Genomic DNA, 24,366 nt, shown 5'->3' with positions numbered 1-24,366 from the left:
TCAGGCTGATCGGGTGCCATAATCCAAAGTAATATACGATTTCAAAAAGATTATGAGGCGCTTTTTCTTTCTTTTCCCACATCTCATAGAAGATGAGACGCCCCGCCTCCATATTCGTTGAAGCGTTCCCTCGTACCTGCTGCACGACGCGCTCTGCTTTGGGGATATGCATGGGCTTGCCTTGCCGTAAGTGCACCACTGAAAATGTTTTGGTCTATTTCAAGGAATTCTTAGTATACCCCCATCTGAAAACATCTAGTTCATAACGCCGATGAGAGGCCTGAATGCTATTGATGGGGTGAGCCGCCTGCTCGACGACGTAACTTAATATTAGAAGGGTTTCGCTCAGCCATTCTTCGACTTCGAGGTCACCTGAAGCAGCAGCCAATTGAATATCTTGATGGGCATTTGGGTTAATGAAGGTTAATTAACCAATAATATGCATGTGCAAAGATGATCAACACTCTGCCATTGTTCGAAGAGGGCTCGCGGCGCCTTACTTGATTTAGATAAGCTTAATTAAAGTTTACAACCTTAAAATATCGCAACCCCGGCATCAATCTTGTGCCGGGCCCTCCTCGCTCATTTGAACCGACGAATGCCCCCCCGTTAGCTTACTTTGAGCCCGCGGTTTGCTCTGGCAACAATATAACAACATCATATGCCTCCTCGAAACCGGAAAGAACGTCGAGCAGCACAGGCTGCATTCGCAGCAGGCAACGATGATTTTGACCCTGCATCAATCCCCCTTGGCCGCCCTCCGGCAAATAGCCCTTCCGAAAAACCAAAGACAAAAACTCTTTACGAACTTGCAGCTGAAAGAGAAGCGGAGCTAGCGCGATCCAGGCCAAAAAGTAGCCTCGAACCACAGCCAGATACAGAATTCGTCACTATCTCGCCTGAAGGAAACATAATACGAACCAATCCTTCCAAGTCACCCACGAATAGTGTACCCAGCAACCCTTCTACGGACGAGGCCGATGTTGATGAACCAATACCCCCGCTCCCTGACACGATACTCCTCTCTCTGCCTCTCTCCGTTCTCCACCTTACATTGTCATTTCTCGCTGCACACCAATATGCCCAAGACATCCCCCTCCGAAAACTCATCCAGAACACGGCCTTTATATCGTTCCCTGTCCTCACTTTCGTCATTCATCTTGCCCATGGCCACATTATCTCTTTTGACAGATTCGATTTCAGAAGCAAAGGATACAGGCAGCGGGATGGAGAGGACAAGAATACGAAAAAACGACAGGAATCTACGGGCGGGAGCAACACTTTGTTCGGAAGGGTCCTCAGCTATCTCTTTCCCCCTTCAGTAAAATCCATGGTATTCTTTCCCATGGCCTTATTTTTCGGTGGACGGTTAATAGCTATGACGAACGAGGCGTCCTATTACGCTGTTATGAAGAAGACGCCTTCTGTCGGCACACTATGGGTTTGGGCAGTACTGGAGCTTTCCTTGGTGCCTGCTATTTTCGGAGTTCTGACCCCAATCTGCTGGGCTGTTCTATATAAAGGATATGGGATTATCTGAGGGGCCCCTTTCGGAACGAATAGCGAGGTCGCGTAGGATACGTTTTTTATTTTTTTATTTTATTTTTTTTAATCGACGTTATATCATTCCTGCTCAGCGGGAGCTATAAGTACCTTCTGTTGTTCTCCTATTATTGCGCTCTATGGGAGCGAAAAACCATCCATCGGAAGTGGAAAGCTGAATTTCTGCATGGCACTTCTGATTTTAGAACAATAATATCACACGATATGGGAAATTATGCATGGGCGCAGGTACAGATTGTCTCTTGTGCCTGTAGTTCTGGAGGAAAGTGAAGAAAAAGGAGAAGGGAAGTCGAGCTCAAAATGCGGAAAAACTGATATCTCCGGAGACTCGTTGGAATCGACGGATCGTGATCTCCGTATGAAAACGTAATTCATTCAATAATCGTTTTCCTAATTTGAGGAATATAATTGTAACAGTACATTGATGCTATAAAACCAGACAAAGAATATAAGCCACTTTTCCCGGTGGCCCTTATGTGAGTCGCCATATGTGTGTCAATATCATTATTTGCCTCATTATCAGCACGTAGCGAAGTCTGTTGATATACATGGATTGGCAACAGTCGATTGGAATTGTAGCACACCACTAATCAAAGATTTCACTCCACTTCAGTTCCACTTGCAATATGGGTGCATCTCTTCGCTATTTTTATGAGTAGACTGCGCCGTGTGCATGGCAATTTGGCAATCCCAGAGAAGTGCGTATTTTAAAAGGAAAAAATAGAATTAACCCAAACTAACAAAGAGTTCGTGCATCAACCACTGGCCCAGAGGACCATGCCATCTGTGAAGGTTTGATTCAGAGCATCATGTCTTGGGCAAGATACATTATTACTTCTTTTAGACTTTTGCTTCATTGATTTCTACGATACGGTTGTTCGAGGAACTATATGAGATTATGAGAGTTATTATTATCATTTAACTATTTAACCCTCTATTGATTAACTATTTCACAACTATAGATAGAAAAGAGAGGATTTCAGTCTGCACTACCACTTCAATTGGATAGAAAAACGGACAGCCAATGAAAAGAAAAAAGAAGAAATAAAGACATAGTAAAATAGAAAACAAAGTCACGGGGTTTTTTTTATTATTTTTATTTTGGGTTCTCATTTTCGGTTTTTTTCACACTTTTTTTCCTTTGTGTCAATAAAACATGGTTACTTGATTTCTGTCCTACTTTCATCCTTCGAGGGAGGAAATCAACTGCAAACATGGTTTCCGAGCCCAAATAGTTGCTTCGTTTTCCTGCTTCCAACTCATGCTTTCGACCATTCCCATTCTTTAAGGGGCGAGTTCTTGACATAATGGATCATAGATAAAGAGAAAAAAGAGGGGAAAAATTCAGAACAAGGCAGGAAGGTGAAATGTCATAAGTATCGATGGGAAGACCATGCACTCCAGATGGATATAGTAAAAGAAAACGAGTTATGCTATTCCTGGCGTATACATCAAGCGAAGGTAAATAAAAAGGGGAAGAGGTGGCAGAGAGGAGGGTGGGACGAAGCATGACGAAGGGGAGGTAAGAAAGGAACAGGTAACACTATTCGAATGAAAATAAAAACAAAAATAAAAATAAAACGTTACGTGAAATAAATATTAATTCGATATCTGTAGAGAAAGAAATAAGTTTCTCAAGTCTTATTCCTCGAGTCATGTAGTCATAATTAATAAGACGACGTAAGGGTCCCCGTATCCCCAATATCGACCCGAACGCCGATGCTGATCTAAGCTTTGTTTTCAGGGCAAAATGGAAAGTGAAACATATCAAGAAAAACAATAAGAAGGCAGGGGAATTAGGGGCAAAGGTAGAACATATCATGGAGTAGCAGTTGAATAAAACTAGCTCTGAAATCGTTGACTCGTTTTCTCGTGGGTTCTGAATATATTTATGAACGGGAATACCTTTATTCACAGGTGATGGTAAACACATAGGTCGCTCGAGGGAAGGGGCTAATGGTTGCAAAGGGTGGGTGGAATAAGTAAGGGGAAGGGCAAAAGGAACAACTCAGAAGAAACAACGGAACGTGAAGACAGAATTATCGTTGTTATCGAAGCAGGCCCTCAGCAATATCAGGGACTGACTCGTCTTGGCTAGGCTCGCTCATCGCTTGCTGGTCTGTTTCCAGATCTTCTGCCGTAAGACGTTGTACCCGTTCCCGTTGCGAGGCTTGCTGGGAGGAGGCGTTACCAGGATTCCCTCGATAGTAGACGGAGTCGTCAAAAACATTCAATTGCTCTAGCTCCTCATAATCCGGTAACGGAAGAGGTGAGCCTGTGTAATCTTCCACGGAACAGGCGACTCTGTCTGGCATGACATACCCGGGGGGGCTGGCAGGCACATCATCATACACCGGTGGCATCTCCTCATCCCAACTGATTCCCAGGCCACCGCGTTCCGTGACATGAAGCGAGAACACCATACGCAGAACTCGCGCAGCCCCCGTTGGTGCGGGCAGCCTAGAGTGGCTATCTGGGCAAAATTCTTCTGAGACGATTTGTTCTATGACAATATCATGTTTGACCTCCAAACCTCCATCGGAGGTTGGGGAGACGTTACACAGCGGGTCTGCCCCTGGTCTTATGTTGGCTTCGAACTCCATGTGTATCTCCCCGCCAGTAGTCTCAAAATCACTCTTCCACCCGGATCGCTCTTCACCGTGGCCGATTATACGTGTCGTTTGGTGCAAAATGCCTTTGCCCTCGGCCACTTTGTGGGAGTGTTTGGGACAACCATGGGATATGATGCACTGATGCTCTTCGATCCGCCACATTGTCTTCCTTAAGCGCCATCTAATGTGGCCCTCATCCTTTTTTTCCACAACGCCACGAAGGGTGAACTGGATGGGAAAGTTTCCAATTGGGTAAATTACTGATGGTATTATAGCCTGCCCTATAAGGTTGGTGGGGGGGAAAATGCGCATCGAAGATCTGTCGGGTCCAGGCATAATTGCTCGTTTGATTTTGATGGGCTTGTTGAGACGGAGCTCCTGTCCCGTTGCAGTCACGGCTAACGCGGACAGGTTATAAGCCACCGAGCCCAGAGATCCTTGGACAGTTGGTTGCAAGTTGCCAGCAAACAAGTAGCTAAACGGATAATCATGAATTCCGCTTTTAAGGTGGGCAGGCTCTCTCAGGAATTCCCAGCTGGTTAGTTCATCGATTTGAGCTTTGCAAGCCGGGCAATCCCTCGATATGGGTTTTTTCGTAGAGACTTTGCGGGTCAAGCACATTCGTAATGCTTTGAGCGTGACTTGGCCTGTTCCATCCGATACCGAGAGCAGGATACGGCCTGACATCAATGCGCCGGTAGAGCGACTGGGGGGACCATATAGAACCAATGGCGGGGATTCGATGGTGATATCCAAGCTGGTAGCGGGCAGGTGGCTACCTGATGATTTATCTAAGGGGCGCAAATGGATTAAGCTACGCCGCTTCTCCTTATGTTCTCGGTTGTCCTTATGTTCTCGGTTGCGGTTAGGATGGATCAAATGATCCATTGAGAAAGAAAGGCGTCGCTCAGAAGCGTCTGGCACGGGGGATTGTGGTCTAGAATGGTTGTTTAGGGAGGTTGTGCTACTTCGGGAATAGGACGAAAGGGCGGACCCAATGGTATCTCGATCGTTGTGCTCATGAAGTAGGGAGGAGAAAGCGGGTGGTGAGAGGCCGGCCGACGCCCACACGAAATTGGGGATAAGTCTTCCAGGCATGGTCACGGCTCGGATCTGTATTTGCGGGCAGTGACTGCCTTCGAAAGGATATGGAATAAGTAGGAATGATGGCGCAGGCGAAACCGACGGTGAAGGGCCAAAGGAGGCCGGCTAAGGAGCAGCCAGACAAGACAGCAAGATGACCGACTGCTGTCTCCTCAATTTAACCTTACTTCTGTTGTGTCTTCGTCTTTCTGCTGATGAAGTCTTTAGAGCTTCTTTTTCATTCCCGTTCGACGTTTGGGGCTTGCCAGTACTGACATTCTGCAACGAACACTTGGGCTCACTTCGATACTCCTGAGCATCAATTCGCTATCCCGATGGCTGTTGGAGACGACAACGGCGGCGCGGAACGAAGAAGCTTTGCAAGGGAATAAAAGCAAAGGAAGACGTCCTGTTTTGTTTTATGGAACCGGGAAGTTTAAATCACGGGATCGTCAATTAAGGAGCACCAAGGTGGCAACCACCACGGCGGGTATCCGCCCAGCTAAGCTGTTCTAGACCCCGTTTCAGGAATTCGGAGCCAAAAAAGGTTTTCTTTGCTTCCTGCTTGTTTCCTTGGGGTGGGTGAGGGTCAATGGTCCCCGGTATCCCAACCCAAAACCTCCTCAGGCCTCTGGACTCCTCTTTGAATTCTGCATGGATAGGGATATTGATGGCAGAGCAGCCAGGTTCTCTCGCAGCTCGCCGAGGGCACTCCATCGCCTATAACTTCGACAGCGATCCCAGTCTCCGCGGGCCACCAGAGTGCGTGTCAGCAACTACCTCTCAAATTTGGAATACGAGAAATCCTAGACCTGGTGACCGTCATCCCCGCTGCCATCGTTGTTCCTCAACTGGGCAGCCTTTGCTGCCACAAAATGTCAGGGCCAATTAAGCTATGACTCAGGCCACCAGTTCAGGCTTGGCGCGTTGGAATGCGGTTCCACTAAGAAACTAGGGCTAAAATAGCCCGCATATACTCCAAGAACCAGCGGAATTCAAGCTAAGAGCAGGTGGATCGGAGAACAGCCGATGTGAGCAACGCGACAACGCGGCAACGTGCTGGGACGTTCTGTCACACATTGCCAGTCAGGGGAAAGAATTTAGCCAATGGCGGACCTGAACAGCGGGGGAGCTTAACCTGATCTCGAGTGCGTCAAAGACTCCAAACTGCCAACTTTGAAACTTGAAAACTACGTAGGGGGCAAGCTAAGATCCAGTCATATATCGACCCATGGGAGGATCATTTAGAAGCTCTAGCCAACGTCAGCTTTGGCCTTCCAGATTCCAACCGAATTAAGTTTGAAGCCGCACTGACCTGGATTGATTGCCGTCACGGACATGATCCGGATTGGACCATTCGAATCCCATAATTTTTGTACCTGAGGTTCTACTTATTACAGTCATCCATCCAGGCTTAGCAGTTGTGGTAGCGGGCGAATCTCATTTCATTTGCGTATTCCATTTGAACATACAAGCTCGCATCCGGACATTGTCACCCTGATGTCAGTGACCAAGATGTCTAAAATTAACCACCTGGCAGGAACCAATTAAATACACAGCAAAGAAAGAGAAATAGCGTTAACTGAGCAAGGAAAAAGAATCTTCTAATAAAAAGCCCCAAATGATTTTCGGTGTGTTGATAAAGCACACAACGAAATAAATTTAAAACATAAAATAAATAAATAACTAAATAAAATGATCTCTGCGGCCCCGCACTAAGCCGTCGATCATGCTAGTAACTGTGAGGATGTCCTTGACATCTTGGTGGCAGCGTGTGGCGTCGTGTGGCGGCGTGGGGGGGAGCTGTTGGTCCATGCAAGTTAGTCGGGAAGAAAATTTTTTCCAAGGTTGATACGATGATGAAATCGAGAACGAAAGTTAGTCCCTATATATTCGGAGATACGATAAGACAATGCAATGATAATCACTCCATCAACCATGCAAAGTATCATACATTATCTGTTCAAAAATTTTCCTCTTCAATTGCCAATTTTGTAACTATGCTCCGTGGGCTGGGGTATGAATACGAACCATCCATGCGGCTTGATTTTCTCCTCTGGGCGTGAAAAGTTATGTGCGAACCGGAAGCTATTAATAGGAGGAGTTCTCACTGTGTGGCGGGATAAACACGCACCGTGGACTCTTTCGGGGGTTCGCCGTCGCCTTCAGGCGTGCAGTGGTTATCCAATAGGATATATGGCATCATATTGTAGGAATCTGGCACACAAACCTGTTAGTCACTCGAAGAAAGAGAAAAAGGGGAATACATGGACAGGGTGTGTGTCCTAAGTTAGTAGTAAGTCCGCCCCTTTCATCAATGGAACAGTTGTAATGGTACTCAGTAGTGGTTGGGTCTCGGAAAGGTACCCCTGGCGTTAAAGCTGCATGAACGATTTCTCAGTAGCTTAAGCACTTGAGCCCCCCCAGCTAAGGAGGTATATAAAACATTCAAACTGTCTGATGCCGGAAATAACATGCAATGGGTGGCAGGATCCATGTTGAGCAATACGAGGGCATCCGCCCTGCAAGCCAAAAGTTATCAACAACTTGATGCATCACAGTTGACAAAGTAGCTGCTCAATTGGGTCATTAAACGTCGAGACAATGCAGAGGTCCCAGAAACTATATGGCCCTTGTATCTGCATTCTTCAAGCATCTTATCGTCGTGGCCTTCGCGCCCCCGGCCTCCCCTCTCCCCTAAAAGAAAAAAACACACCACCCTTGCAAAATGTGGAAGAGAGGAAGTAATCCCCGTCAAACAACACATGGCGTCTGCGCTACACACTTTCGTGGAATCTGACCCGCTGCATCATTGATCGATAAAAGAAAAAAAATGTTTTAATGCTAGTATGACATGCAAGAAATTGAACAAGCCCTCAACAGGAACTTGAAAGCCTATCCCAAACCCGGGAATGTCCAGGCCATCGATATAATGCGCAGGGGTCTGTTCGTAGCAGGCGGCATAGACCTTCTATGAGAAGTAACAACCCTTTTCAGCTTCGGAGAAAACGTATATGGCATGGCGTTCTTCCATCACGGACTTGTTTAAGGACTCTGGCCCGCTTCTATACTCAAAGCTAAATCAAAATGAGAAATTCCGGGACGGCCAACGGAAGAACAGCAAAAGATGCCTGCCCCCTCGATTTGCAGGGTTGTTGCCATTTGGGGAACCTTAGTATCAACTGGACAGGGCGTTGCGTGCGTAAACTCACCCAGAGCCCCTGCTCACCTTCTAGGTCGCTCTATGTGGTGGACCACAGCTGATTCGATTTCTTCATTCTTGCGAGTCTGGAATTTGATTTTAGAGAGCAGAGCCACGTATCCGGGTGGGTAGTGTCAATGACACTTTGAATGCATGGAGAATTTTAAAGGACGAATGTCATCCGTTCAGCCCTTATACCACATGTGTAGCGTGAATGTTAAGATGGAATGCCCAGCTGGCGGTTTTGCTGATGTGTACTAGGTTATTCGGGGGGGGGGGGGGGGGGGGGGGGGGGGGTTATTTTTAAAATTTCCTATATCGGTAACCCAGACAGGTATCCGCTGCTGAATCGATTGTAGTCTGAGAGAAAGTTCTTAGGGCTTTCCGAGCAATATTGACCACTCCAGGACAGGCGTGGTCGCAAAGACTTTCGTGAGATTGTGAAAGTTAAAGATTCGTCAATGGGGAGAACCGAATAGCGGAGCTTATACAGATCTGTACACTTAGAGAAGATACTGGACATATCTGAGAATTGAGTAATGGACCCGATTCATACTCTGCTAGCAGGAAGTCGGTTTGATCCTCTCCATCCTCATTCTGTCGATTGGGAACGGTGCTGAGATGCGGCTCTAGGCGCGGCTCTTGGGGTATATCAGTTATTGACTTCTCCAACCTCATACTCCTATCCTCGTTTTATATTCATTGTATGTTCTTCAATATTTGACCTGATGGAGCATTCCTCAAGAGCGAGAGTTGGCTCAGGGGAAACTCGCTAATTGCTTAGTGCCGAATTAAAATCCCCGAACAACGCCAACAGCGCCGAGCCATCTTGATCCCCCCTATTGAGATTCACTAGAGCTGATCATGCCACGTTACCCGTTCCCGTCGAGTCCTTTGGCGGATGGTGCTGTGATGTCTTTCAATTGATCACGGCACCTCCCTCTGCTATCGTCCACGAATTGGGGAGAGGGGAGTGCGCGTTCCCCGAGTGAACTCTGTTTGTTCGCTGAGGCGCGCAGCATTGGAATCAGTTCGTCCCGCCATCTACTAAATACTTTATAGTTGAGAATTTCGGATATCGTGTTTCCTTCGCCGCGGCCGTTTTACATTATTTAGGCTGTGACACTCTTGTAGTGGAGGAAACACAAACCCGGCGATCGTATGGAAATTTGCTCAATTGTCGAACTCTCTACCTACTTTTACACGAGAATTCCCAGCACCCTGAGTACCCCGAGTCTTCCCCCAGCGCCCGGCCATGGATATCGACACCAGTCCAACTTTCCTCACCCTCGCCATTATCCCTGCGTTCCTCCTCTTCTTCTGGACTATCTCCGCCACCACAATCAAGTCGTCATTTGGCCTTTCGTTCCCCAGTGTTCAGAACAAAAGGATATGTCTTTTGATCGCCCATCCCGACGATGAGGCAATGTTCTTTGCGCCAACACTGATAGCGATGACCCGGGCGGAATTGGGAAACCATTTAAAAATCCTTTGCTTGAGCTCTGGTATGCGTGTTTGGGGATTTTTTTTCCCCTCTTCCTACTTGGAGAAGTCAATGTTTCGATTATATCTCTTACCCAAGTCTACCATGAGTAACCCCCCACTAACCAAAGAAATTAAACGAAATAGGCGACGCAGCCGGCCTCGGCCACATACGTAAAAAAGAATTAAAAGCCAGCGCCCTCCGCCTCGGTCTCCGAAGCGAAGCTGACGTCTTCGTCGTAGACGACCCATCCCGCTTTCCAGACAGCATGACCGCAACCTGGTCCGCCTCCGACATCTCCGCCCTCCTTGCCTCTGCCTTCGCGCCCGACCTCCCCTCCGCTACGGCCAACGGCTCCTCCAAACCAACAAACAATCCCCCAACAGCCACCATCGACATCCTGATCACCTTCGACCAGTCCGGCGTCAGCAACCACCCAAACCACCGCTCCCTGTACCACGGCGCCCGCGCCTTCCTCCAAAACCTCATGAAGGGCAAATCTGGCTACGCCTGCCCCGTCACTCTCTACTCGCTGACGTCCACAAGTATCCTGCGCAAATACATTGGCATTCTGGATGCACCACTGAGCATGGTGCATGGGTTTGTTGGGGCTGTCTTTGATCGGAAGCCGGCTGCAAGTACAGCTAAGGATAGACAGCCGAAACGACTGCTCTTTGTTAGCGGGATTACGGATTGGTTGGCTGGCGTGAAAGCTATGGTGCGCGCACACAAGAGCCAGATGGTCTGGTTTCGCTGGGGGTGGGTATCCATCGGGAGGTATATGGTTGTTAATGATCTGAAACGGGAGGCGGTATAGATATTTGAATGGAGTTTTGGGACCTTCAAGGAGGGAGTTTGGATGAACTGTAGCTTGTGGTGATAGAAGGAGGTGTTGAAAGGTGTTGATAGATTGAGACATGTGTAGTTGTAATACCCATCTGTAACATAGTAGATGTTGTTGTAAGTTTATATACTGTACATACTATAGTTATACGGCATTTTTATATAATATAAAGCTGGTTTTTTCTAATGGTTCAAGAATGGTGGTTTGATAGGCGGGATGCTTTGTGAAGTGAACAATGGGTAAAATCCAAGATAGTTTTCTGAACAAAATCTAATTGTAGATCCATCCTGGTAAAAGTGTACTGTACATTACCCCGTTGCAAGCTCTGGAATCTATAAGACGAAGTAAAGATGGTAGAAGCAAGAGTCCATGAGGGGTGCTTTAAGGCAACATGGCCTTGACGGGTTTAATGCTAGAGAGAGACAATGGCAGGAGATCTGGGGTAAATATAAGGAGACAGGTTGGCCGGATTTTCATCTAACGTACATACATTTAACATGGGGTATCAGATATGTGGTCTGATGTGAGGCGGGATTCGGTAAGAGGTATCGAATATATTATCACTCCATTATGCGGCTATAAATTGTCAAGGAAGAAAGTATTAACATAAACACCAAACTAGTATGTTCGCGCAGCATCCAGCTCATAAAACTCTGTGTCGTGGGAATCATCCAGGCGCGCATTCGGACGTTCGCCAATGATTTCAAAGTAATCCGTGAGCAATACGCCCTCGTCTGAATCGTACAGACCAAGTTCCCGATCAGTGACGCCCTTCTCCGGGCGCTCACGTTTGCCGTGGGGCCAGAAGCTGATAGGAAGGAACTCCACAATCCCTCCTCTAGTCTTATAGTATACGTTCTCCGGTAGAAATGCTTCCCACTCCCGCAGGAAGCGCGGGAGGAGTTGGCGTTCCCAACGGTCAGTGTCCGGGACCCATCGTCTGCCAACAATCAGTAGCCGCACCCATCGCTCGATAAATGATGCATCTCGGCTGGTATTCAGTTGCTCTAAATTGAAGGCAGCCTTCATGGCTCTGTACTCCTTTATCATGGATAGACTGACCGCCGGCGTGTCGACTTCCTCTGTGTCGTTGGCCAGGTCCGGGTCCATTGGGTCCTCCGCTTCAATCGCGTTCAACCGAGAAAGTTGCCTTCTTACCCACCTCCGGTTAAGATAGCTAGGAGCCATCCCCGTTTCTTTGGCCTTAGCCTCTTCACGCCAGTATGGCATCAGCCGATTAGCCAGGTCTAGTTGATATTGTGCTCTTTTGGCTTCTCGAATAGCTTCATTTCTAGCGACTGGGTCAAGCGGCGCACTTGTATAATTTCCCATTCGCGCCCCTAAGCCAGATTTTTGGAGGTTGGTTATTAAGCGCTGGTAGTTATTCTTCAGCGTGACCTGCGTTCGAATTTTTTCTGGTAGGAAATTCAAAAGATGATCAACGAACGCGTATTTCGCCGTATTTCTTCTCCTTAAGGATTCCTGGAATAATGCATATCCTTCGCGCATATATTTCAAAGTATCGTCAAGATTGCATCGTGACCAGGATGTGGAAATGAGCATGTCGTATAGTGGTAGCGTCGGCTTCACATTATATGGACTAGAGGTCATTGTATCAAACAGTCTCTTGACAGTTTCCTTGGGAACCTTCCCCACGCTGTTTTCCTCAGCTCTAGGACCCCACCTCTTGACGGACAAGACATAGGCCCATTCGATTAATTCCAACCAGACGGAGTCGGGAATAGGAATTTTGTAATGGGTAGAAATGAAGTCAACAAGTCGAAGCGCGGTGGAAAGATCGTTGTTCGAGCCAAAGATGTGCGAAACTGCATACAAGATGCGAGATGTAGGATGTAGCGGGTCTGTGGGGTTGAACTGTGTAACGGGAGGGATGTTGGCAGGATCCTCACGAGTCAGTATCAACTCGACGTCGATATTCCACACTGTTTTCAGGACATTTTCTACGGCCACAATGTGGCCTTCTCTACTAGAAGCAATCATAACATTGACATAGGTAGCTTCGTCGGGCTTTTGGCCGCTTGAAACCATTTCGTCAAACAACCGAAGCACTTGTTGCCGAACACTGTTTTCGCCGGCAGTGCTGTATCCTTGGTAACCAACATTCTTGTCGCTATAACTTCGCTTCCTATAAACCCAGGGCGTGAATCTTAAATTGAATTTCTCTTTCGACACGTATGCATGGTGCCACGCTTTTGCTTCCATGCAATGGTTGTAACAGGCAGTATTTGGCTCGATTCCGTCCACCCTCATATCATGCCACAGACAGTCCGCCATGTCCGCATCTCCCATTGACCGTGCGCAATCCAGAAGATGAGTATATTCGGAAATTCCCAATTTGAAGCCAGCCCCGCGGCGTTTCTCAACAGCGAAATGGAGAACCCGTTTGAACTCGTCAAAGGTTACTTCGAGCGTCTTATAACCCTTGGCGTGTGCCACGGCCGGATGAAATCTTCTGTGTAGTTTTTTATGAGGCTCGATAAAATGTGAAGGGGTAAGGAGGGAGAGTGCTACAGCAAACGCCGAGTCGGGTAAATTATACGTGATAGACTGGATTTGCTCAGGGCCCAAAAAGGCATATACAACCATATCTGGATTCTCTCTGTCAAAGTAATCAAGAATTCCATCTTCCATGGAGTAGTATGTATCCATTAATTCGGTAGTGAAGGTTTTGTATGGTCTGCCGTCTTGTCTCTTCAAATCGGCTTCGGTCCGTCTATGCGTGTCAAGATTGAAGGACAGAGCTTGCAGGAGGAAAGGGGGCTCTGACCCTTCCGGATCTTTGAGCTTCGACGCATTCCATGCTGTTTTAAGCCGCTTGAACGACCACGGACTGTACGCTCCAGTCGAGAGCTTTCTTGATTGTTGGGCAACAAAGCGGGCGCGGTGACCAGGGCGAACTGTATACCAGCGGAGGTAGCCATCACCGGTAAGCCGCGTGCAACATGACGGGCAGACAAAATGAGAGCTCAGGGCCTCACTTCTAAAACCAATTCCTCGCATCAATGCGTGATGTGCTAGAATGGGTCGAATCGGGAGGATCAATCGTAGCTGGCAATGGATGCTAGCTGTTGGTGAAGTTGCTGCCGCTTTTTTTTTTCTTGAGTTTTGGATCTTCGTCAAACTGTCCGCACTAAACCGTTTTGGATTGCCGCCTGTCCACACCCGAGATCGATCGCGACCCCCCTCTTCGCGACGAAACAGAGAGAACACATGAATTACTTACTCTGTCTGCGCGCCATTATCGATTTTCCCCGTCCTGAGTTTGCCTGCAGCCGTCATGGCTGACGCAGATGCCGGGGCTGCAGCTCAATTTTCGGAACCCTTGGATCTTGTCCGCCTCTCTCTCGACGAGGTCGTCTTCGTGAAACTTCGTGGAGATCGTGAGCTCAAGGGCCGCCTACATGTCCGTGTGATTCCCTCAATTGTGGTTAACTTGTGATGGTTGGATGATAGCATTGACGTCTCTCTTCTCTAGGCCTATGACAGTCACTGCAATTTGGTCCTAGGCGACGTTGAAGAAACAATTTATATCGTCGAGGAGGATGAATCTGAGCAGGAAGTCATTAAGGTCAGGTCTTGACCAAGTATTCATTGGCATTAGCTCGCCTCGCTTTTCTCCATCGCTAACACCGTACCGTTTGAAGACAATCAAGAAGCAAGAAGAAATGCTTTTCGTAAGAGGTATGTAGCCAATTTCCTTCTACGCCACTAACAATCCAGTCCTTTGAGCTAACTTATGTGTATAGGGGACTCGGTTGTCTTGATATCGCCTCAGGCCCCGTCATAGGCGTGCACAGCGACTAAATTTGGAAAACCGTAAGGTTTACGATTCAATAACATCCTACCCAGAGGGAAATATGTTTTGCGCCGGAACGGCATATTGGGCAGCAAATACTTGGCTGCGGTTTTCGGTTTAATCGCTCTGGGATACAGATCAGTGGGATTTCCGTATTAACAGCAACATGTGTTTATTGTTTTTAAGCCACGCATAAGTATGTGGAATTTGTTAGATAGATCAAAAAGATGACTCGATCGTCTCCTTCCAATGGCGAAGAGAGCACTCGGCGTTCCGAATTAGGCAAAGCAAAGCGACTTGCTCTGACCCATATCACATTCTAGTGTGTTTAGCGGAAGAATCTAAGAATCTACAAGTAATATCTCAGGCTTCAGATACCGTTTATTTTTCCTTGAAAAAGAAAAAAAATAATAATTCGTTGGCGTTTATGCGTTGGTAGCTGTGAGTCAAAGTCGTCGGTTTTGATGACTCCTTCAATTTGACACTTTAGATCAGTCCACAAAATTCAAGTATTTAAATGTATACTGACTTCTCTTCCTTCCACTGTCAACGTCGCCATAGCATATTCCAACATATTTTTCAACGCATAGTTCACTCATTATTCTTATTTTCAATTCAAGCACAAAGAAATGATACTCCGAATACACCTTTGAACCCATATCGCTGGTGACCAACCCCAGTTTCGTCGCATGCAAGTATACGCCACGACGCAAATAACATGACGCACGGAAATCGCAAGCAGACGCTGGAGGAGCGACGTAAAGGTGAACTGGTATGACATTGTTCTTCACCTCTAAAACTCGATTTCTACCGTAATTTCCGTACGTATGTAGCTACATTTCTAATCTACATATAACTAGGCGCTCAGCGACTTTGTCGAATATGTCGAGAAGCAGCAAGCGCATCGCGCTCCTCTGCACCGTGATGTCCGTGGAGCATCCGTAGCACCCAGCGACAGCGGCTATTCCACCGTGAGCCAGGTGACGACAACAGAAGACCATGCGGAGCTCGATATTCTTGACCAGCTAGGGCTGTCTGACAATACAGGCCAGGTAGAGCTAAAACAACTGCTTCTGGATGACTCGGCTACCGCAGATGATACGCTGCAACAACTCGCCGGTGTAGTACAGGCTCGACTTGGTGAAGGTCGTGGGGAAACAATTTTCGACCTTGGACAGGAAGACAATGGGGATTGGATGGGCTTCAACAAAGCACAGTGGGACACCGCCCTAGAGCGGCTCCGCAGAGCCGCACAAACGCTTCGGGCTGACTGTAAAGTGCTACTAACCTACAATGTCGGTGGTCCAGAAGAGGTGGAATCTAAAAACGAACGGATCAAGCATGCTTACGGCAAAATTCTCATTCGACAAGCTCCAGCGTCGCCTGAGGACGTGATTGAAACTAGAATTGCGGTAGTTGGAAATGTGGATGCCGGAAAAAGCACCTTGCTTGGTGTTCTTGTCAAGGGTAAACTCGACGATGGCCGTGGAAGAGCAAGGATCAATCTCTTCCGCCACAAGCATGAAATCGAGAGTGGTCGAACGAGTTCAGTAGGCATGGAAATAATGGGATTCGATACCCATGGTGAGATTGTTGGACGTGGGCAAGGACGCAAACAATCTTGGGAGGAAATCGGCAGGCAATCTGCCAAAGTAATTTCCTTCACAGATCTGGCTGGGCATGAACGCTATCTACGTACCACTGTTTTCGGATTGTTGAGCAGCAGCCCTAATTACTGCCTGCTTATGGTTGCTGCAAATAATGGCATAATCGGAATGAGCAAAGAGCACCTTGGAATCGCATTGTCTCTGAATGTTCCCGTCATGGTGGTCATTACCAAAATAGATATCTGCCCGCCCAATATCCTCCAGCAGACCCTCACCCAGTTGACTCGCATCCTCAAATCTCCAGGTGCTCGGAAAATACCCATATTCATCAAAAACATGGAGGAAACCGTTAACACAGCGACCCAATTCGTTAACCAGCGGATATGTCCTATATTCCAGGTGTCCAACGTGACAGGAGAGTCTCTTGATCTTGTCCGGACCTTCTTAAACATCCTTCCACATCATGGACAGTACGACGCTGACGCACCCTTCGAGTTCCTGGTGAATGATACCTTCTCTGTTCCTTTCGTGGGAACTGTTGTTTCTGGCGTTGTTAAATCAGGGGTGGTCCATGCCGGAGATTCCATAATGATTGGCCCAGATTCGCTTGGCCAGTTCCGGACAACAACTATCAAGTCTATTGAACGAAAACGTATAGCCGTGCATGCCTGCTCTGCTGGGCAGTCTGCTTCTTTCGCCCTCAAAGGTGTTCGTAGAAAAGAGGTGCGTAAGGGCATGGTCGTTCTCCCAAAACTTGACCAGCCTCCAAAAGTGTATCGCGAATTTGTCGCTGAAGGTATGTTATATTACCGCCTCAGATGTTCCCAGGTCACTTCTTGTACTTCTCATGGAAAATCAATACCCTCAGCTAATCATTATCAACACAGTCCTGATTCTTTCTCATGCAACTACCATCAAAACAAAGTATCAGGCTATGCTTCACGTTGGCGCGGTGAGTCAGACTTGTGCCATAATCGACATAGACCGTGACTATATCCGCACTGGGGACCGGGCTCTAGTTGCATTCCGTTTCATTCAACGCCCTGAGTTCGTATCAGTTGGCGATCGGATCCTGTTCCGCGAGGGTAGAACTAAAGGGTTAGGGATTGTGAAAGCAGTGTGCTATGACCCCAGCAATCCACTGAACCCAAAAAGTAAAGAGAACGCCGAAGGGAACGGTCAAGTACCACAGCGACAGACTAAATAACGAATTCATGCTTCTCTTTTTTTGTTTGGACGGTATGTGTATCTGGTCCCATCGGCGTTCCTACATTAGCCATTGATCATCTGATAAAAGTTCTGCTCTTTGCGGACTTATGCAATTGGTGTTCATAGACGACTATCACGACTGTTTTGGATGCTTTATTCGCACGTTTTGCTCAAGTTCACTACTTTCCCATTGTTATTTCACTCAGCTTCACCTTTGATGTGCATATTGATTTTGCTTTTTTCTACTTCGTTTGGTTTTGGGGTTCCTTCGTCTCATTCGCTCCAAGTTGCTCAAAATCTCACGTACAAGTGCGGTAAATACATAAGAGCCTTGTACAATTTTTGCGTTGGAATAGATGAAGCAAGTGTTGGAGATATACACTTGCTTTGTCTCTTTATTTAATGCTGATCAAGTACTGAAGTGATTGTATTGTGTCTATCCCCAATACAAAAATCCAGCTACATCTGCGATATTTTTGTCAAAATTTCGAGCCCTTGGATACCCAAATAAACTACAACCCACAACTTACGCTGGGCTTCCACCTCCAAGGATTCTAAGCTAAGTGGGTCTATGGTGCTTGGGCTTGTGCACAGAATTCATCCAACTCAAAAGACTTCTTGCGTTCTTCCACCTCCAGCTGCTTTATATCAACCTCTACGTTGCTAGTAAAGTGGCACAGAACAGAACTTTGCGTTAGTATGAAAAATGCGTTCCGTACCAGTAATTCCACTTATCTCAGCTGAGGAGCAACCGCGGATGGACTCCCAGAAACATCCGCCAACAGTCTTCTCAGGCCCAGTTCAATGCACTCCAGCAATACTGCCGAATGATCCGAGTGAAGATTTTCAGCGGTCTTCTTTAAGACATGGCCACAGCAACCATCGCCAGAAGATGTTTGTGCCCAAGCTCATGCTCAATATTTAGCGGGGTCTGGCCCGGACAAACGAAAGGTTTTAGAAGACACAGGCTCACATTACAATCCACCACCTACTGTATTTCTGGGAATGAATTTGTTTGTCAAGTGGGACTCCAATTTTACAATTGCTGAAGGCCACACTTTATCCCTTTTTAAAAGGCAGTGTGCCAGTTCCTGAAGTATATGGTTGGCGGACTGACGGAGGGGAGATCTTTTTATATATGAAGTTGATAGATGGACAAAGTTTGGAGAATGGTTCACTACTGGTGATCCACTGCAATATATCTTCGCACAGCATCCCAGAGATTTACAGGGTTAATTGAGCTCACGATTATGTATTTATATGCGAAACGTGAGAATGGACCAGCGTAACCCCTGAGTATATTTAGAAACGATGCTTTTGGGGGCTGTTCAAGGATCACTGCAAAAAAGTTAAATTTCGTGGAGGCGGAGTGATGTACTGTACATCTTTAGAATATCTGATCGGTATCCAACACCAATTGGCAATATCGCTATGCCCAGGCATATCTACAAAACCAAAGAAAATCCTCCTGATAAGCTCTACTCAAATAATAGCTTCAACTCCTCAATCCTTTCCTTCCTCCGCTCTTCCTCGCCCCCATCACCTCCAACCCTCAATCCCAATGATCCCGCAATCATCATTTTCCGTTCTTGAATCCTTAAAATACGACCCTCAATACTATCCTTTACAATAAATCTGGTCACTGATACATCTTTCAGTTGACCCATGCGATGAACCCTATCGATCGCCTGAGCTTCGGTTGCAAAGCTCCACCAGGGGTCCATCATAAACACCTGATTGGCAGCGGTAAGATTCAACCCGACTCCCCCAGCACGAAGACTGATTAACAAGACGTTTGGTGGGGGGGCTTTAACGTGAGAGCGTGACGAGGGAAATTTCGATTGGCGCTTGTTGTTACCATCTTCATCGTCCTCCTCGTCAGGGAAATGTGCAGAAGTGAATTTGGCCAGGACTGCCGAGCGCGCTTTCTGCGCCATGGTGCCATCGAAACGGAGATATGGAATTCCCGCACGGGTCAACTGCGGTCCAATGAGGTCGAGAAATGAGGTGAATTGTGAGAAAACAACGGACTTGGTGTTTGGCGGAAGGTCTGTCAGATGTGAAATTAGGGCATGGATCTTGGCGGAGGTTTGAGCTGTCGGGGATAGAGGGTTTATCCGACGAAGAGAAATGCGAGGTGCGGGAGAGGATGACCCCAGTGGTGCACTATCGTACAAGTCTCCTTCACCAGGAGTCTGGTTGGGTGATCTGTGGCGGATAACTTCAAAAATATCTCGAATCGTGATGGTCTCACGACAAGAGAAGCAACGAGGCATTTGACCTTTGTCTCTTTGGTGTTCTACGTAGTCTACTAGGCATTTTTTGCAAGCACTGTGCCAGCAGGAGGTGACTGCAGGGTCAACCATCGGTTCATCCGTGCATATAGGACATTCCCCACTTGTCTCGGTCTGTATCTGTCGTAGAGCATGCGTAGTGAACTTGCTAATAGGGTCATGCTGACCGTCAGGATTCTCGCTAGAGGTAGCCATCGTGAATCGGTCAATGAGGTCCTGAAGGTCCATATCATCCTTGAAAACGTTAGCATCATCGGCAGCGATGGCTGCATCCTCTTCTTCTGCAACTATGTTTTGATTTCGCGTGAGCACGGGATGGCAACATGTTTGGCGCAGACGAAGAATTTGCGCAAAAATGGTCGTATACGATTTTAAAAGTGTGCCTGCCGCCACATTGTCATTGAATGTTCGCTTAGCCCGAGTGAATATCAAGTCATAAATTTCGCGTTCTTGGCTTGAAAGTTCAACTTCAGCTATTTTAATGGTTCGAGGGGGTAGAGGGACGAGTGCCTCGCCATCGGGGGTCTTCATAGTCTTGGTTCGACGGAGGACAAGCGGTTCAAGGACAGTTTGCACAACATTTAGCGCACGCAAAAAATCCTTCGATTCAAATGGAACGGTGATAAAAGTTTTCCAGAAAGAAAAGTTGCTCCACGGCTCTACTTTGAGGAATCGTACCAGGCTGAAGAGATCTTCAAGTCGATTGACGATAGGAGTGCCTGTGAGAGCCCATCGATGAGTGCCTTTAATATCATAACATGCCCGCGCAGTTTTAGAGGCCCTGTTCTTGATATAGTGCGCTTCGTCGAGAATAACACGGAAAAAGTTCACAGAAAAAAGACCCCCACTCGAATTCATAGCAGACCGACCAGCGAGCTGGCTATGTTCTGAACGAACAACACCATAGCTCGTAATTATAAGGTTTGGAGAAGAATTTGGATTGGACATGGAGCAGAGCTTTCTCAAATCTGCTGTTTTATCACTACCGTAGTAAACCAAAACCTTCATTGATCCTTCTTTTGAAGCCTTCATTGCCTCACTCTCCCATTGGGCGAGAAGAGAAGTTGGAGCCACAACAAGGGTGGTATACGGAGCGGGCACGGGTCGAGCGGTATTGAAAAAAGCTCCCGATAAGGTATCAAACCCTGCGGACTGACTTTTGACTACCTCAGGTTTGTGAGAGTGGATCAAGCTTAACATCTCAATAGTTTTCCCAAGACCCATTTCGTCTGCTAGAATCCCGCCTAAACAATTTTGTTCTTGGACCGGAAATTCCAGACTGAGCTCACCAGAGTAGGGGTTGACATAGAACTTTTCACGATTGGGCACACGAGGTAGTGGTTGACAATCCATATCCTCTGTTGGCCAAGAATATTCTTCCCACAACGGGTGCATAGATTGCTCACGTTTCGGCTGGGCATCTCTCTCTTTACCTAACATCCAATATAAAGCCTGTTTTTGGTATTTTCGAAGGTCCATAGCGAAATCAGGTCCGGGTTCCATTTCAGGCATATTGAAATCAAAGGATTGGGCCTTCTTATACAGGGTATCAAGCTGGTCTTCATCGAGCTTCTCGCCATCTTCCTCATCTGAAGATTCGCTAGCTCCACTTTGCTGGGCCGTAGAGTTTGATGTCCTTTTGAGCCTCTCACTCAACTTCTCGCTCATCTGCGCCGCCTGAAGCAAGCCTTCCTTCTTGTGACGCGCCATCATTTCATTAACCGATGTTGGTTCAAGGTGGATTTCGCTAAAAAGTTTAACTAATGCGACTTGTCGCAAGCGAAGGGCCTTTTCCTCGGCAGTTTCTTGCTCCTCGAATATTCTTGGAGGGGCATTATCATCCCCAAGCGCCGTAAAAGACTTCTGCTGAAACACACCTCTCCATAGAAAACATTTCAACTGAAGGTATATGGTTTCATTTACACGGATCTGATCCGGGGCAAAAACACATACACCTTCAAATCGGCATATTTTCTGATCAATCAATGTCGAAACCCACTCAGCCGTTTCCCGGGGGAGTCTCCCAATCTCCTCGCCATCTCCATTAGTGAACCGCGTTATCACATCGCTTTTTTGATTTGACATCCGTGCAACCGGTTTGCCTCCCCTCCCAGGTTTCATGGTTGGTTGTAATTTAGTCCGCTCAATGTTGACCAGCTCTCCGTGTTTCACTAAATTCGTGCCACTCTTCGTTGACCATGCACCAACACCAAAAGAGCCTATATAGCGAAATTCAGGATCAGTCGTGATAATATTAGGATCATCTTCGGCATCGTGGGATGCGTCTTCGACTTTAGTGATTGGCACTTTTGCATGAGGATTCGTAATTGGTTCGGAGGGCGTTCCATTTCGTACAGGGGATGTTACCGTAGACCTCTGTGTTGCGGCGTCTCCGCCCCAAGAACCGTCAAGATAAAGATTAATTGCTGTTTGCATGTCACCCTTTGCAGCTATTCGAATTTTTTGAACGGTGCTTGCATCAACCGGTTGCCCGACGATGCTAGTGAAAAGTTCACTGTCAAATCCATCCTCAGCCGCAGCGACAGTTCCAGCTGCCAATCTAGTAGTATCATGAGCGGTGAGAGATGAAGCTTCAGAATTCAAGACGCCAGGTGTTGGGCTTCTGGCCGAGTGAACAGACTTGGCCCTCTCGGACAACGCGTCCATAGCCTGTGTGGCTTCATTCGAGGGGACTGCACTGTCATCTTCAACAAAGAAACGGCGTTTCTTTGACGGTCGCTCGATATCAGCACAAGCCACGCCGCGGGTGGCCATATCGGCCTAATAATAGGTGAAAGGGGCTGCTGTGATGCTGGAATGTCGCCAACTTCGGAGGACTTTTGATCAGTGGCCGAGGAGACGCGATGAGCGCCAAATCACGGGAACACGGCAAAAACGCGACTTTCCGACTAGCGACGTCATGGCGACAAAAAATATCGGAGTCGCCAATGGGCACGGTTGCGTTACAGATCAATGGATCTCGGGATTGATTTCATCGTTGCAGGCCAATCGTTGCACATTCGAGTCAATGTCAATGCCTTTAACCGTCGCCGGAATGATTTGACTTGGTGATTGCATTTTTTCAAGTGCGGGAATTTTTGCATGGGTTCCTTGAACTAAAAGCTCTTGATACTCCCCGACAACTAAATATCACCGCGCCAACTTGCTATCTGTTACGGTGCAAATGTCCTTTAAGACACCTGTCGCATGCCTGCGCTGCGCTGCTCGACGCTTGAAAATACATCAAACACACACTTCTCTTGGAAATTTATACCAGACCGGCCGGCATTTTTCAAAATCTGCAACACTGTCATCGAATTATTCATTACCAGCAGCCAAATCGGAGTTTGAATCGTCCCATAAATATTGTCTTGACCTTCTCCGGCGAGTAACACTGATCTTTCAGTTTCCCTGAGAATCAATCAAGATGGCAATCTAATTGAAACTAGAAAATATGACCGGCCTTCCTTCACCCTTAGTGCGTTCATCCCCCGCCAAACCCTCAGCTTCTACCTCGCCGTTCGGGCCCTTAACGTTTCCCTCTCCATGATCCCCGACACCACCTCGACCCCGACAATCGGACTGATGCGTCTCCAATTCTGGCGGGATACAATCACACGAACGCTAGCCGGTCAACCGCCAAAGGAGCCCATTGCCATTCTGCTCGCATCGGCGCTCTCAGAGCTTGACACGCGCACAGGGGGCCAAGCACGAATAAGCAAAGGATGGTTCCTGCGGATGATAAACTCGCGCGAACAATACCTTACAAACACGCCTTACACATCCATCTCTGCGCTGGAGTCATACGCTGAAAATACCTATTCCACCCTGCTCTATCTAACCCTCAGCGCCCTGCCCCTGACTTCCGTTACAGCAGATCACCTCGCATCGCACATAGGAAAGGCAGCAGGAATCTCCACCGTGCTACGAGGGATACCACTAATTGCTTTCCCGGCCCCCCCAAACCATCACTCGAACCAGCCTGGGGGCTTGGGCGGTGGAGCCGGCGGTGGTTCTGGCGCTCGGGTCGGAACCATCACGCTTCCGCTCGACGTCATGGCAGAAACAGGACTAAAGGAGGAAGATGTCTTTCGGCACGGCGCGGAGGCCCCAGGGCTTCGTGATGCGGTGTTCACTGTTGCGACTCGTGCGAGTGATCATCTCATCACCGCCCGCCAAATGCTTAAAAACCTGCGAGCCGGGCAGGGTGTAGGCCATGATTTTGAGCATGAAGGGGAAGAGGGACATGAATACAATGATGTCAGTAGCAATGGTAACGGTGGCGATATGTCAACTTCCAGCGCACAGCTGGCAGAGGTGGAAAGATCGTTTGGTGTCCTGATGCCTGCTGTCTCGACGTCCCTCTGGCTAGATCGTTTGCAAGCGGTGGATTTCGATATTTTTAAACCCGAACTTCGCACCTTTGATTGGAGGTTGCCTTGGAAGGCTTACTGGGCTAATAGGCGCAGGGCGTTCTAGACGGGGATTTTGTGCCCCTTGGAAAGTTGAAAGATTTAGTTGCTGTACTAAAGATACGCGTGGTCGGCAGTAGAGCTATATCGAATAAATGTATTTCTATTTCTATATTGTATTGATACAGCGTGATACGACGCATATACGCGTATATGTTACACACGTCAATATGCTGCTCC

The 24,366-nt window shown here is 47.5% G+C and overlaps 9 protein-coding genes across 9 annotated transcripts; 5 read left to right on the top strand and 4 right to left on the bottom strand.

Moving 5' to 3' along the window:
- Nucleotides 1-661: 661 nt before the first annotated feature.
- Nucleotides 662-1,540, top strand: HCBG_01650 (uncharacterized protein; the record flags this gene model as incomplete). The annotated part of the gene is made up of 1 exon (XM_045428699.1): nucleotides 662-1,540. One exon carries the CDS (start codon nucleotides 662-664, stop codon nucleotides 1,538-1,540), a length of 879 nt encoding a protein of 292 aa, XP_045290485.1.
- A 2,071-nt stretch (nucleotides 1,541-3,611) lies between these two features.
- On the bottom strand, nucleotides 3,612-5,273 carry HCBG_01649 (arrestin; the record flags this gene model as incomplete). Its single annotated transcript, XM_045428698.1, has 1 exon — nucleotides 3,612-5,273. One exon carries the CDS (start codon nucleotides 5,271-5,273, stop codon nucleotides 3,612-3,614), a length of 1,662 nt encoding a protein of 553 aa, XP_045290484.1.
- A 1,238-nt stretch (nucleotides 5,274-6,511) lies between these two features.
- Nucleotides 6,512-7,755, bottom strand: HCBG_01648 (uncharacterized protein; the record flags this gene model as incomplete). The annotated part of the gene is made up of 5 exons (XM_045428697.1): nucleotides 6,512-6,648; nucleotides 6,731-6,755; nucleotides 6,975-7,061; nucleotides 7,393-7,475; nucleotides 7,713-7,755. The coding sequence occupies 5 exons, from the start codon at nucleotides 7,753-7,755 to the stop codon at nucleotides 6,512-6,514; spliced, it is 375 nt and encodes a 124-aa protein (XP_045290483.1).
- Nucleotides 7,756-9,492: 1,737 nt separating this feature from the next.
- Nucleotides 9,493-13,869, top strand: HCBG_01646 (uncharacterized protein; the record flags this gene model as incomplete). Its single annotated transcript, XM_045428695.1, has 2 exons — nucleotides 9,493-9,965; nucleotides 10,090-13,869. 2 exons carry the CDS (start codon nucleotides 9,716-9,718, stop codon nucleotides 10,758-10,760), a joined length of 921 nt encoding a protein of 306 aa, XP_045290482.1.
- On the bottom strand, nucleotides 11,406-13,808 carry HCBG_01647 (uncharacterized protein; the record flags this gene model as incomplete). Its single annotated transcript, XM_045428696.1, has 1 exon — nucleotides 11,406-13,808. One exon carries the CDS (start codon nucleotides 13,806-13,808, stop codon nucleotides 11,406-11,408), a length of 2,403 nt encoding a protein of 800 aa, XP_045290481.1.
- Nucleotides 13,870-14,018: 149 nt separating the features above from the next.
- HCBG_01645 (U6 snRNP-associated protein Lsm3) lies at nucleotides 14,019-14,961 on the top strand (the record flags this gene model as incomplete). Its single annotated transcript, XM_045428694.1, has 4 exons — nucleotides 14,019-14,211; nucleotides 14,284-14,376; nucleotides 14,453-14,489; nucleotides 14,555-14,961. The coding sequence occupies 4 exons, from the start codon at nucleotides 14,086-14,088 to the stop codon at nucleotides 14,593-14,595; spliced, it is 297 nt and encodes a 98-aa protein (XP_045290480.1).
- Nucleotides 14,962-15,151: 190 nt separating this feature from the next.
- Nucleotides 15,152-17,813, top strand: HCBG_01644 (GTP-binding protein; the record flags this gene model as incomplete). Its single annotated transcript, XM_045428693.1, has 3 exons — nucleotides 15,152-15,376; nucleotides 15,465-17,007; nucleotides 17,099-17,813. The coding sequence occupies 3 exons, from the start codon at nucleotides 15,323-15,325 to the stop codon at nucleotides 17,416-17,418; spliced, it is 1,917 nt and encodes a 638-aa protein (XP_045290479.1).
- Nucleotides 17,814-18,898: 1,085 nt separating this feature from the next.
- On the bottom strand, nucleotides 18,899-22,489 carry HCBG_01643 (DNA repair protein rad5; the record flags this gene model as incomplete). Its single annotated transcript, XM_045428692.1, has 1 exon — nucleotides 18,899-22,489. One exon carries the CDS (start codon nucleotides 22,487-22,489, stop codon nucleotides 18,899-18,901), a length of 3,591 nt encoding a protein of 1,196 aa, XP_045290478.1.
- Nucleotides 22,490-22,657: 168 nt separating this feature from the next.
- Nucleotides 22,658-24,340, top strand: HCBG_01642 (uncharacterized protein; the record flags this gene model as incomplete). Its single annotated transcript, XM_045428691.1, has 2 exons — nucleotides 22,658-23,098; nucleotides 23,164-24,340. The coding sequence occupies 2 exons, from the start codon at nucleotides 22,899-22,901 to the stop codon at nucleotides 24,191-24,193; spliced, it is 1,230 nt and encodes a 409-aa protein (XP_045290477.1).
- Between the last annotated feature and the right edge of the window lie 26 nt (nucleotides 24,341-24,366).

This window comes from Histoplasma capsulatum (assembly GCF_000150115.1).
Source record: "Histoplasma capsulatum G186AR genomic scaffold supercont2.2, whole genome shotgun sequence".
NCBI classification, from domain to species: Eukaryota; Fungi; Ascomycota; class Eurotiomycetes; order Onygenales; family Ajellomycetaceae; genus Histoplasma; species Histoplasma capsulatum.
The sequence above is the reverse complement of the archived record's forward strand: the minus strand, read 5'-3'. Positions and strand labels throughout refer to the sequence as shown.